Raw genomic sequence first — 12,690 nt, 5'->3', positions numbered from 1 at the left:
AATCTAGTGACAAGATTGTTCCTAAATCCAAAGCGTTTAGGATGCTGACATATCTAATACGTTTTAGATTTTAGAGCATTTCAAGTTTGGGACATTTGGATCAAGGGGTGCCCAGCCAGTTAACCTTTATAGATGGGTAGTCTCATGAGATTATATACTTCCCATCACTAGAGTGATGAGCTACAGGTTGGCTAAAAACAAACAAACAAAACCCCTGAAATATAGAGAACTCCAAACTCTGAAACACGTCTGGTCCCAGGCGATTTGGATAAGTGATGGTCAATCTGTGGTAGGATTTTACAAAAGCTCTTAGAACCCTGCTGGCAGTGATGCATGCCTAGGGTACATAGGATACCAAGCTCGCTAGGGCTCTGGCCACATCATCTCCCAGCCTCCTCTCCTGATGCTCTTTAGTTTGATCACTATTTGGCAGCCACACTGGTTTTCTTTCCTTCATCATGGTTGCTAAGTGTGTTCCTGGACCAAGGAAGTGGGCATTCTTTTGTTTTCAGCCCCCTTTGCTGGCTTCCACATGGCTGTGTCATTCTTAGGTTCTGTGAAGCTTAATCGCAGTTGTCAAGTTGATGTGATTCAGAATAATCTGGAAACATCTCTGGGCATGGCTGTGAGGGAGTTTCCGTGTGAGGTTAATTGAGGTGAGAAGATGCAGTGGGTGGACACCATTCCATGGGCCGAGGTCTTGGAATGAAGAGAAATGAGGATGAAAGCTGAACACCCACCCACATGCCTCCCTCTCTACTTCCTGACAATAGACGCCACGTGATCAGCTGCCTCACGCTCCTGCTGTCATGGCTTCCTGGTCATCTGGACTGTATACTCAAACTGAGAACCAAAGCGGTCCATGCCCCCAAAGTTGCTTTTGTCATAGCAATAAGAAAAGTAATTGACACCCTCCCTGCAGTCCAAAACACCTCCTCCTCAAGCCCTAGCACAGAGGTTCCCGACCTTCCAAATGCTGCGACCCTTTAATAAGTTCCTCATGTTGTGGTGACCCCAGCCTTAAAATTATTCTGTTGCTACTTCCTAGCTGTCATTTGCTACTGTTATGAATTGTAATGTAAATATTTGTGGAGACAGAAATTTGCCAAAGGGGTTGCGATCCCCAGGCTGAGAGACGACGACGACGTGGGGTCATGCCGCCTTATTGCTCTGCAATGCTCTTGCCTGCTTTTATGTTTGCATATCCTCTGACTGTCACCCCATCCAGGTGCAAGCCTCGAGAGCACAGGGACGTCTGTCTTGGTTTTTTGTTCCGTTTTGTTCTCCATGCTTGGATCAGAGAACACGCAACACAAAGTCGCTGACTGAATGAATGCAAGAACGAATGGGAATATTTGTTGAAGGACGTCTTAACACAAAGATAGATGTGAACATCTGACAATCTCCTCAAGTCTTTGGACTCCAACTTGAACTCCCATCCTTGGACTCTGAGGCTTGTCTCCTCATTCTCGCAGTGTGTAGTTTGTGCCACTGAGCACGATTATTTTCACACTTTTAGAAAAAAAAATGTTGCTTTCAGGAGATAAATCCTTCAAAGGTTTAGAGTCAAAAATCTCCTGTCCATCTCAGCAAAAACTGTGTCTTTTTAAAAATAGCATCTTTGTGCATTCTTTGAAAATTTTATGTATTTATACAATTTATTTTGATCATCTCCCTCTACCACTGCCTCCCTCCAAACGCCTCCTGTGCCGTTTATCTCCCTCCCAACTTTATGCCCTCTCTCTCTCTCTTTTTAATAGTTTAGAGCAAATGAAAACTTTCATTTAAATTTAAAGCTAAGTTCTGTGATGTTTCTGATCCACACACACATGCACACATTCATATTTGAGTGTACACACACACACACACACACACACACACACACAAATAAACAAACTGGAAACACATTATTTTTGCTGTTACTTCTAAGTAGAAGCAAAACAAATAGTCCAGGCAGGGGTGGGGTGGGGGGAAGTTAATTAGTTTTCCAAGTCCTTTCAGTTAGAAATTCAGAATTCTAGTAGCTGTATAGGAAAGATACCTCTATTTATTTTTAAACATCATGTGCATAATTCAAGGATTATCGTAAGTCTCCTGCCAAGCATGTTTCTCAAGCCTGGTGTTACTAGGAGAAGAGGTTCAGTTTGGTTAGGTTAATGGTGATGTCTTTGAGTAATTACCTAGAACAAAGTAATGAACATCTTTTCATAGTTTAATCTCATTCCCATCAATATACTTTTTATTTTCCTTTCTGCCCATTGAGGAGAGAAAAGCAGAGGGATTTAATTTGATTTACAGGGGGAAAAACAACCCTAAATGTACTTTTTTTCAGCCGGGGGATGGGGCAAGGAGACAAGGCCAGCCAGCTGGTTTCCATCTATCTGCCATAATTCTCTGTTTAGTTTACACTATTAAACTCCAGCGCCTCGCTTTCATCTTAACTGTTAGAGTATGCCTTATTGCAGATTCTAGCATGTCGCATCCTGATAGGGTTTCAGACTTTGGCAAAGCACCATCCCTCACATCGGCCGTTGCCATATGGGTAGTAAATGCATCCAGCATTTTTTCGCTGGCGCCTGCATCATTATGTTTTGCCACCACAGTGTTTCCTGGGTTTCAGCAAATCTCTGTCGATTCTATGGCTCGAAGGTATCAGGAGGGTCTGTGTGGATTTGTACACAGCCGGGTCTTGCTTGGGACCACCTCGTTCTGTAGATGACCAAACATTCTGTTTGTTGAAGGTGGCAGGGAGGTATAGTGGGAGCAGAGAGACCACGAGAGGAAAGAGCAGAATGCAAGAGCAATCAAGGCCGGGCAAACTGGAGCGTTACCTCTGGTCGACGAGGAGCGGGAAGGAGTCTGACCTACCTGATCTGTCTTCGTTTTGTGAGTCACATCTTCTGCACAGTTCTGGGATGGTCTTGAGAGACGTGACTGAATACTGAATGGGAAGACAGAGGGAGAAGGGTGGAAAATAGAGATTTAAAATAAAGGCATTCCTTCAAATCATCCAGAAAAAAAAAAAAAAAAAGGTGAACACAAGGAGTGAGGCTTGAGTATAACAGACATATTCAGGAAGTCGACCTCATTGTGATCTGATGGCTTCCTAGGCTCTACCAATGAGCACTTCAGCAGACACACGTTACAGAGAAGCCTGGTGGCTCTTATTTAATGGACATAGTAAGACATATCCGGCAGCTAGTCTGTCTCTCATCATTTTGAACTAAAACACAGTCAGAATTTTTGACCCTTGAATGTTTCCAGAAGATACTATTTATTTCCTCAACCGGAAGAGCTAGCTAGCTACCAGTGTGAAAAGTCTAGTGGAGGAGCATCCGGCTTCCTCAACATCCAGGGTAAAGGAGACATGTCTGTGCCGGCGTGGACCACACTCCATAAAATCCCAAGGCTGGGCCTGGAGAGATGGCTCGGTGGTGAAGAGCACTTACTGCTTTTGCAGAGAAGACTGGTTCGGTTCCCAGTACCCTCATGGCGGGCCGCACTATCTGCAGCTTCAATTCTGCGGGATCCAATGCCCTATGCAGCTACCAGGCACTCTCAAGCCGTGCACATGCATACCTACCATGCATACGCATAAAATAAATGTATCTTTTCGTTGTGAGTCCCAACAGTCACCCTGGGCTGCAGATTTTACTGTATGTGTTGTCTCCAGGGCACATATGGAGGTTATGCCATAAAAGGCAAGATGAGCATGGGTCTGTGTGCAAGCTCCTCACTCCCATAGATTAGTTTGGAAGGAAGGACAGAACCTTTTTCATCTTTGTCACAGCAGCAAGTCAAGGGCTGGCGATCAAGATAACAAACTATGACACCGGAGGCACAAAAATCAGCGGAGCTAAAACACATGTAAAATCAATAGCTATGACTTATGGGCTCTATACTTGATACCCATCAATTTGCCTGGAGAGAAGGATGTGCTCAAACAAGATAAATAGAACAAGCAGACTAGAACGAAGCCTTTAATCAAAGGTTAAGTCGAAGACTACCTTCAGTCCTGTTCACACCGTAATCCATGAAACCCAATTTTCTCAAAATGGTTTGCTCTGTCTCTCTAAGAACAACAGGTACGTATCATGAATTACTCCTCCAGTGCAAAATTTGAGGCAACTGAGAAAAACGCATCTCATCGAAAAGAAAAATGACCAGGGGAAACCCATTAGTATTATTCTAGCATCACAAGTGAGGACCGTATAATTAGAATGCATTTTTCAATGCAAAGGTACTTTAGTTGGCTGTTGATAGATAGACCTCCAGGGTTCCCACAGGCTATCGGCAGAGCAAGACAGAAGGAGCAGGCACTGGCTGCTCTTGTCAGTTTGCACATCACAAACAAATTAAATTCCCAGTACTTCCAAATGAAAAGTGAAATCTCAGAAGACTAATTAGAGAAATTACTCTTACCTGTCTGATGCAATAGCATCCTGTTTATATTGGCCATTCATCGGGGACTACAGGTGTTTCAGCCACCATGCTACACTCAGGTGGAGGAAGAGGAAGCCTCTTAAATGAGAATGAAGCCTCAAGACAATTTTTCCCTCTACATTACTCTTTGTGTGTGTGTGCGCGTGCGCATGCAGGGGGTAGGGAATCAGGGATAATTTAGATAGAGAAGCTTCGTCTTGGTAGTAACAAGTTCCCTCATGCTTCAGATCAAGTATGAGCTCTCGAAGGAATCTGGTAGCTTTCTGAGACCAGCTGGCACACCTATACATAATTACACAGTCCACAAATCAATTAAAATTCGGCCTTTGTTTTACTAGCTACACCCCATGAAACCCCCTTTGGCAAAATCTCACCATCTCTCCTGCCCTGCTTCCCTGCCCCTCTTCCCTCCTCCCTTCCCCCTTCCTCCCTTTTAGGCTTGTCCCCCAAGACAGCATTTTAGAAAAGAAAAAAAATGGATTGATTATGTATAAATATGAGCAGTGATTCAGCAAGGATTTCTCATTGGGCTTAAATGATATACACCTGATTAAAACAGGTGACCTGCTGTCTGCACCCCAGGCACATGTATCCTAACTCTCACCTGAGAGCCAGACTCACTAGACCTCAGCTTTATGAGTTGCAGGTCCAGCTTTCCTGTTTGACTGCAAAGGCTCACAGTAGGCAGTGAGGTTAAGTTTGCTGAGGTTCAAACTCAACAGCCCAGGATGCTTGGCTGGTGTTTAGACAGAGTATCCCAGAAGAATCTGGACACGGGGGCACACACCTGTAATCCTAGCACTTGGGTGGGCAGAGGAAGACAATCTCTGAGTTCAAGGCCAGCCTTGTCAATCTAGCAAGTTCCAAGCCAGGGTGACACACTGAGACCCTGCCTCAAAACAAAACAGCAATAAAACCCCAAACCAACCAATCAACAATCAAAACCAAAACCAAAAAAAAAAAAACAAACAAACAAACAAACAAACAAAAACAAAAAACAACCCAGAACAAAACAGAGTAGGGGAGAGGATGACTACACGTAACTACAGGCTGTGGCTTTGCCCATGGTGAAAAAGGATGTTTCTTTCGTGAAGGCATATATTTGAATTTTTCACGTCACAACCACTAAGAAATAATGGCCCTAGAGAAAAAACAATGTGCTACTCCTGGGAATAGAAATACTAAGAAAAAAAAAAGTGTCAGCTAGAAAATTACAGTTTGGGGGAAATTTTAGGGTGCATGGAAGGTCACATTCAGTTGTGACACTGTCTGTGCATTTAACAAATCCATCATTCTTTAAAAAGACACAATAAAAGAGCAATTTGAGGACTTCTTTCTGTAAATGCCGACACTGCAAGGGAAGATTTAATACAATAGAGTGATCTAAAGATGGTCACTTTGTGATTGGAAGAAATGCACAGGAAACATGTTTCACAAAAGCAACCTGCAAATGTACTTCCATACTTGCAAATTTGAGAGTGAGCCCGTGACCTAGGATGTCTCTCTTACAAGAGTACATTGTGCTACCATCTGGGAGCCGGAATGGAAGGCTTCCCAGACCGTTATCCCAATTCACAGGACAGATGGCCTTTTATAAGGAACTGTCAGATGGCTAACCCACTTCATTCAGAGGACAATTACTAGTAGTAACTCCTGCCACTTTGGATTGACCAAACCAAGACCAATGAATGCATCCTCTTTCCACTTATCCTCCAACCCATATTTTATAGCCTGTTCTCTTGATTGTTATCCTTGGGTGATCCAAGAGAGGGCTTTCAGTTACTTGAGAGGCATATTGTCTTTCCTTTGATTGTATGTCCTAACATCTTCTTTTGCTTGAATCCTCCCAGAGGTTATTGGCTGCAGAAATAACCTCTTTGACCAAATCTTTACTACTGCGCTATGTTTCAGCAGCTCCTAGTGAGGTTGACCAGTTCTCCAGCTGTTTCAATGCCTCTGCAGTGCCAAAGTCTGTTTTGTCTGTTCCTTTTAATCTGGGGTCACCCTTGTCTGCAATGCTTTCTTCCAATCACACAGTGTCACTATCCTATAAGATCAGCATGACTCTGCCTTCTCCACAAAGTCCAGAGCAGTTCTTAGTAGTGTTTTTCTTTTATGCTCTCAGTAAAAGTCTGCAGTTTCTTGGGCTTGTTTTTTTTCCTCTGTTGAACTATCAGCTCCCATATACAGAGGAGGGAAAGGATATTATCTTTGACTTATGTGTACATAGCGGCCAATTAACTGAATGCTATTCTGCCTACCCAGAATGCCGTTCCTCCCATCACACCTTTAATTCTTTCAGCCTTGCCTGGGTATCATCTCTACAATGTCCAAGTGATACTGACACATAGCCGAATTCATGAAGCCTCATCTTAATCATACACATGGCCTCCTGTCTCCACACTAATATACATGCTTTCATTGCTTCTTTAGGTAGTAGAAAATATTTTAGCTATCTAAGATACTAGGCACTTATTGAACTAGATTAAATGAGCTCCTTTAAGTAGCCCATGACTTTAGCAGCCATGATAACAACAGTTTATATTTATACAAAAGCAATCTTAGAAAAACCCCACAATTATAAATCTAGCAGTGCAATCACAGCACATTCAGAAGAACAAAATTCTCACTCCATTAGCATGACTGCTGGCAGTTGTCCTTTTGTATAAAGGACAAAGATCTGGAGCCAAAAGATCTGGATTTATGCCATGGCTCTGACGTTTATTATCTCTATGGTTCTGGACAAATCAATTGTTTCATTTCTCTGGGGCTTGGCTCCCTTATCTGTAGAGCACAGGTACCTATGTAAGATAACAAAGGAGTTATTCTGCAAACTGATAAGTGCTTGAGAACATGTTTGTCTCTCCCCTCTAACCTGTTTTCTGTGAGTGTGCCACAGGCTTTCCTTCCTCATCTTCATTCCTGTCTGGACTTTAAACTCAGGAAAGCAAGAAAGGAGCAGGAATGAGCTGGGACTGGATGAAAAGGAAGATGCCCCAGTCTACCTCTGCACCTTATGTGAGTCCTCTTAACACGTCCTTACTCGAGAGAGTTTGTAGATGAGGGTGGACATGGAAAGCTTGCTTCCCAAACTACAGTCTTTTTATGTCAGAAAACTATATATATCCCAGTCCACAGCAGTCAGTTTTATCCCCTTACCACGCAAAACAGTTTGAACATGTATGAGATTCATAATGACAGAACATGAGTTCTACACTGGACTATGGGAATCTCTGATGACCCAGGACTGGAAAATGTTCAGGACTCACACATACTGGCCTTCAGTCCTGCAAACTAGTTGGGGCCAGTTGGGTGAACAAGCAGACATTACTCAAGGTGTAATGAGCCATAGGAAATGAAAGAACATCATTCCAAGCACCTTTGCAAGCTAGAGACTCTTAAATAACTGAGGTCCTATTATGTTTCCAAAGGAAAAAAGAAAATGAGCTGTCCGTTCAAACAGCTATCACGAGATTCATGGTTTCTCCGAGCTTCCCAGAATTCATGCAGGTGCTTCAGGCAGCCACAGGGCAGAACCACAGCCTTCTGCACAAGCAAAACTGCCTGTAAAAGCAGATGCATAGCTAAAGAGAGATTTTCCGAGCTTAAGACTTTTCTTTTTCTAAAATCTTGCTCTCTACAAAGGCCTGCTTTCCAATGAAGAAGAATATAACTCCACATAGCTCTGAGGTGGTCCTTTCCCGTGTTACTAGCCCTCTGCTTCTGTTTCTCAGGGCCCTTGATATGCCCGCATCCTTCATCCTTCCTTCTCAACCACTCTCTCAGCACAGGCTCTTTCCACGGATCATACAGCGTGGACCAGCATCCCCACCGCCTCAGGATGCTCTGCCTTCCTCATTGGCCATCAGCCTTCTTGCTCCCGCGCTCATCAGCCATCTCCTTTGCAAGACTGGCCTTTGTTCTCATCTCTGTTCCCTGCTCCCTTCATTTACTCTTCCAGCTGCAGGGCGTGGTGCTCAGGATGGCCACCAAAGAGTTTTAAGTGAAAAACTCTGCGGATACTGAACTTCACCATGACCAGTCTTTTGGGCTTTGCTGTTTTGTTTTAATTCCTAAACTCCTGACCTGTCTTTGACCTTTTTTCCCTCTTTATGCCTGGAAACTTCTTTCTAGTTTTTTTCATAGAAGCTTCACTTTTCCTCCTCCCATGTAGAATACACTTCTGTACAGTCCTTTCTAGGGACATTCTGCTCTTCCATACTACATTTCATCAGGAGACTTAACTGATATCTTAGTTTCTGACAATGCTCCTCCACAGAATCATGCAGATAGATGGTCCACATCTTACTATATCTGCCACACTCATTCTAATTACATTTCATACTTACCAATTAGGATCAGTTAATAAGAATTACTGCAATCAATTCTATTCTCATGTGCCCATGGTTTTTGCAATGGTTTCTTGTTTTTATTCTATTTGTTGAGACTTGAAAAAAGAAACAAACTTGTTTTATGTCTTTAATGCTAAATATTGTTTGTGGCTGGTGTGGGAAAACTCAGCAGCTCTTTTTGATCATTGTTAAGAGTACAGCAGAAATTATTGCACTGTAATACTAATGTAATTGATTCAATGTGTGGTTGGGCAGCATTTGATGGTCTACATTGGCAAAGTGGATGTGATAACAATACTAAAGGACCTCCTTCTATGGTGAGGATTGAACATGGATGGTAATGACCTAAGTGAACTGTGAAGTCAGTCCAGCAATGACCATGAAACCCAGAAGAAGTCATCTTCAGTGAAGATGTGGGTTCTGGAGCTGGACTCCCACATCATATCCTGACTTCAATATTTTATGGGTAATTTTAGTTCTTTCATCTCATTGGTAAAACAGGGTAATTACAATACCCGAACTGGAGTGATGTGATGACTCTGAGCTAATACTGTAAAACATGGGGATCCTATCTGATGTACACAGTAAGTGTTCAACAAACGCTAAGTACCATTATTATTTATATTTAGATAATCAAAAAAACACTAAAAAGTTAAGCCTAAATAATAATAAATACTGAAAAATTATAAATGATGAAACAATTAAAAGAAACATTTATCTTGCAGTCGGGTAGCTGGCCAGCCATGGACCTTGTCCAGCAGTGCTTGTCTAACTTAAACTGTGAGCCAAGAGTCAATCAGCACCAAGATACACAGACTGCCAGGAACAGTGATTGGTATTGAAATGTGACTTCACATGAAGTTAACCTGACATTTCACAGTTATAATAAATATGTTACATTCTATGAAATATAATAGCTTACTTGTTATTATAAACTCCCTAAGAGCACAGACCAAGTTTATACTATTTCCCCAAACCTAGAACTGTGCCTGGAACACTGTTGATGTTTAATAAACACTTGCTGACTAGATTGGCAAAATAATTAGCTATGAGCAAGTAGTTTGTATAAATAAGCTGTGTAGACAGTCTAGTAAATACTATGGCTATCCAGCAAGAGAAGGATTCCATGGGCTAAGTTCAGAATCAGAGGAAGCAAATTAAAAATCAGTCTGGTGGCTGTTCTTTCTTCTTGGAAATCACTCTCTGACTAAGGTTCCTCTCTTCTGGGAGTGTTTGGTCCAAGATGGAGGAGGGTCACTTAGTTCTAGTCTTGAGGTCCCAAACATACAACACATTGTTTCTGGATTAGACAATTCATCGTCTATTTCTTGGGAGGCAGTTAGAAAACAACGTAATGTAAGGCATTTGGTGCTGAAACAAGGAATATGTTTTTAATTCCATGGGGCTAAAGACGAGGAATAAGAGGCAATTTGGACTCAAATATAGGATGCAGCAAATAAAACAACACACACACACACACACACACACACACACACACAAAGTAGTAGTATTCTGATTGCTGCTGAAGCCACATCGCATTGACTGGCACCAAGGAAGGTTTCCATATGGACAAGAACAGGTTGACTTCTAGGTAGGACATGGCTGATAGGAGCAAGAGAAGCAGGGACTGGGCCATCCAGAGTTCACATGAAGGTCCTGGTCACTTTTTAGGGAAGGTTTAGGGTAGTAAAAGTAAGGGTTTTGCTTGGTTACCTTTTATCTGATTTTATTTATTTATAATGGGAACCAAGTCCCTTCCCGCCAAGAAGTGATTTGTGGCCACTCCAGTACCAAATGGACACGAGGTGACTGGTTCCGAGGTAGAGAGGTGCTTCCATTCAACAAAGTTTCTCAGAAGGTCACAGTCCCCTTCTGAGTCAAACAGTTCTGTAGTCAAGTCCTGACCCTGGCTGTAACCTTATGAGAGTCCCAGTACCTCTGGAAGTTTCGACTTCGTCATCTGTGAAACAGGAGGAGCTTTGCGAGGCTTGAGCAAGATAACTGACTTGGAAGATTTCAGCTCTGTGTGTGACAGGGTCTACATCTAACAGACGGTGGCTGGATGTGATATGCTTCTCCTATCTGCTCGTTCAGCCTCGGCTTTGTTTATTCAGTCCTGGATAAGATACTACTTTGTGAAAAAAAAAATTGGCTTTGCTTCGTAAAATAAATATACCATGCTTCCTAAGAGCCACGGAGGGTTGTGTTTTGTTTTGATGATAGGAGGGACTCGGTTCTCACATGAATAAAAGAGGAGTCTGCAAACTCGTTTGCTGTGAGAGGAAGGTTTGTGTGTGCCCTCTCTCATAGAAACACAGCTCTTCCATAGTGCTCTGCCCTCAGATGGCAGGGTTACAGGGATGCGCAGTTTAAACTCTGCATTTTACAGAGGAAGCCCATTATTTTCAAGTCTGGAGAACTTCAAAATAAGTTGGTTGCCTTCTGTGTTCTGTCTCATTAGATAACGACAGAAAGTTCTAGTTGTTTTTTTCTATACAAACATACAGCTTGTGTTTTAATTAAAACAAGAACCAGTCCTCTGACCAGAGGGAAAAACCATGAAATACAAAGCCCAAACTACGTAATTGGGCTATAGTTGGAGAGTAAGGAGGGGAGTTTTAAACCCTAGCATGAGTTTTGTAAACATCTTTTCCAAATGCTGCCTGGACTCCCTGCCACCTCCTCCTGCCTCTTCATCAGGAAAGAGGCAAAAGGGTGGGCAGAGATAGAGGTCTGTGCAATCCAAAAAATAAAAGCACGTTCATGGGAAACTTCATTTCTCTTTATGCTAGTGAGTTAATAGCTGGGAAACACGTTCCTTTCTGAGTCTCAGCATTGGAATCATTCTCATTTAGCAACCTTGATGGCCAAAGTTCTGAGTTTACCCAAACAGGCTGAGAACACTTACTTCACTATTTATGAATTTGTCTTCACTTTTTTCTCTATAAAATCATTAAATATGAACAGTGAAACTCTGTCATGTTTAGGGTATTAAACTTGCATCATACTGAGTTATGATAAAATAATCTAACGCTGGAGAGGTTGCTAAATAGAGCTTCTTCAGTTTCAAGGGGGATTGCAATAGACTTGGACTCCTCACCCTCCGTACTGTCAACATTTTGGGCTGCATCGTCCTCCGTTGAGGAGGCTGTGCTGTACGTTGTACATTCCTGGTCTCTACCCGCCGGAGCCAGTAGCACCTTCCCAGCATGCCAATGAAAACTCTGCTTCACCAAATGTTCGTGGATGGGAAAGAGGGGCAGAAAAATGGCCGTTGCTGTGAATTAGCGCAGTAAACTATATTCGTCAGCGTGCGCCTGATTAACCGGGCGATCCTTGGCAAGATGTAAGGTCTCGATGCTTTAGTATCCTCATCTGTCAAAGGAGGGTGCTTTACAATACCTTCTCTGTAGGATCAGTGTGAGGATGAGACAAAGGTTGCCTGGCCCACAGGAGATACTTAGCGTTGGCCGTTATTGTTTCATCAATGAGATACAACTCGAACCTGGTTTAAGTTTTAATGCAGGCTAAAGATCCAAACCTTAGAGTCCACATAAAAGGGGACTTTTGGGGAAGGTACACTCTTACTGATGGAAATCTGAATTTATGGTTCAGAGTGGTCAAGTTAGAGAGGCTCAACCCTTGTATAATCCTGTAACCCAATTTGCCAAACAGCTTCAGTCATTGCTTAATACGTTTTATCTTTCAAGCAGAGCTTCCTAATTCATCAAAATTATGGGCTGCTGCCAGCTGATTCTTCTGTAAATACAACTGCTCTGTTGTACTTAAAAGAAAATCTTGACACCATGCCTGGTCTTTTCCCTCGAGTTCTTTCTCCACGATTGGTCAGATAAATATTATTGTATTATTCATTGAAACAATAACACAAGCTACT

At 42.5% G+C, this 12,690-nt stretch overlaps 1 protein-coding gene across 5 annotated transcripts in view; it reads right to left on the bottom strand.

The window, feature by feature from the left end:
- The window catches only part of LOC114694774 (synuclein alpha interacting protein), a 139,933-nt gene that overhangs the window by 54,786 nt on the left and 72,457 nt on the right, over window positions 1–12,690 (bottom strand). For all 5 annotated transcript variants that reach the window (XM_028871823.2, XM_028871826.2, XM_037197144.1 and 2 more), the window contains exon 3: window positions 2,869–2,941. In XM_028871823.2, coding sequence (XP_028727656.1) covers window positions 2,869–2,941 — 73 coding nt within the window. The remainder of the gene's footprint in view (window positions 1–2,868; window positions 2,942–12,690) is intronic.

This window comes from Peromyscus leucopus, chromosome 19 (genome assembly GCF_004664715.2).
Source record: "Peromyscus leucopus breed LL Stock chromosome 19, UCI_PerLeu_2.1, whole genome shotgun sequence".
Lineage (NCBI taxonomy): Eukaryota > Metazoa > Chordata > Mammalia > Rodentia > Cricetidae > Peromyscus > Peromyscus leucopus.
This window is presented reverse-complemented; position numbering and strand designations above follow the sequence as displayed.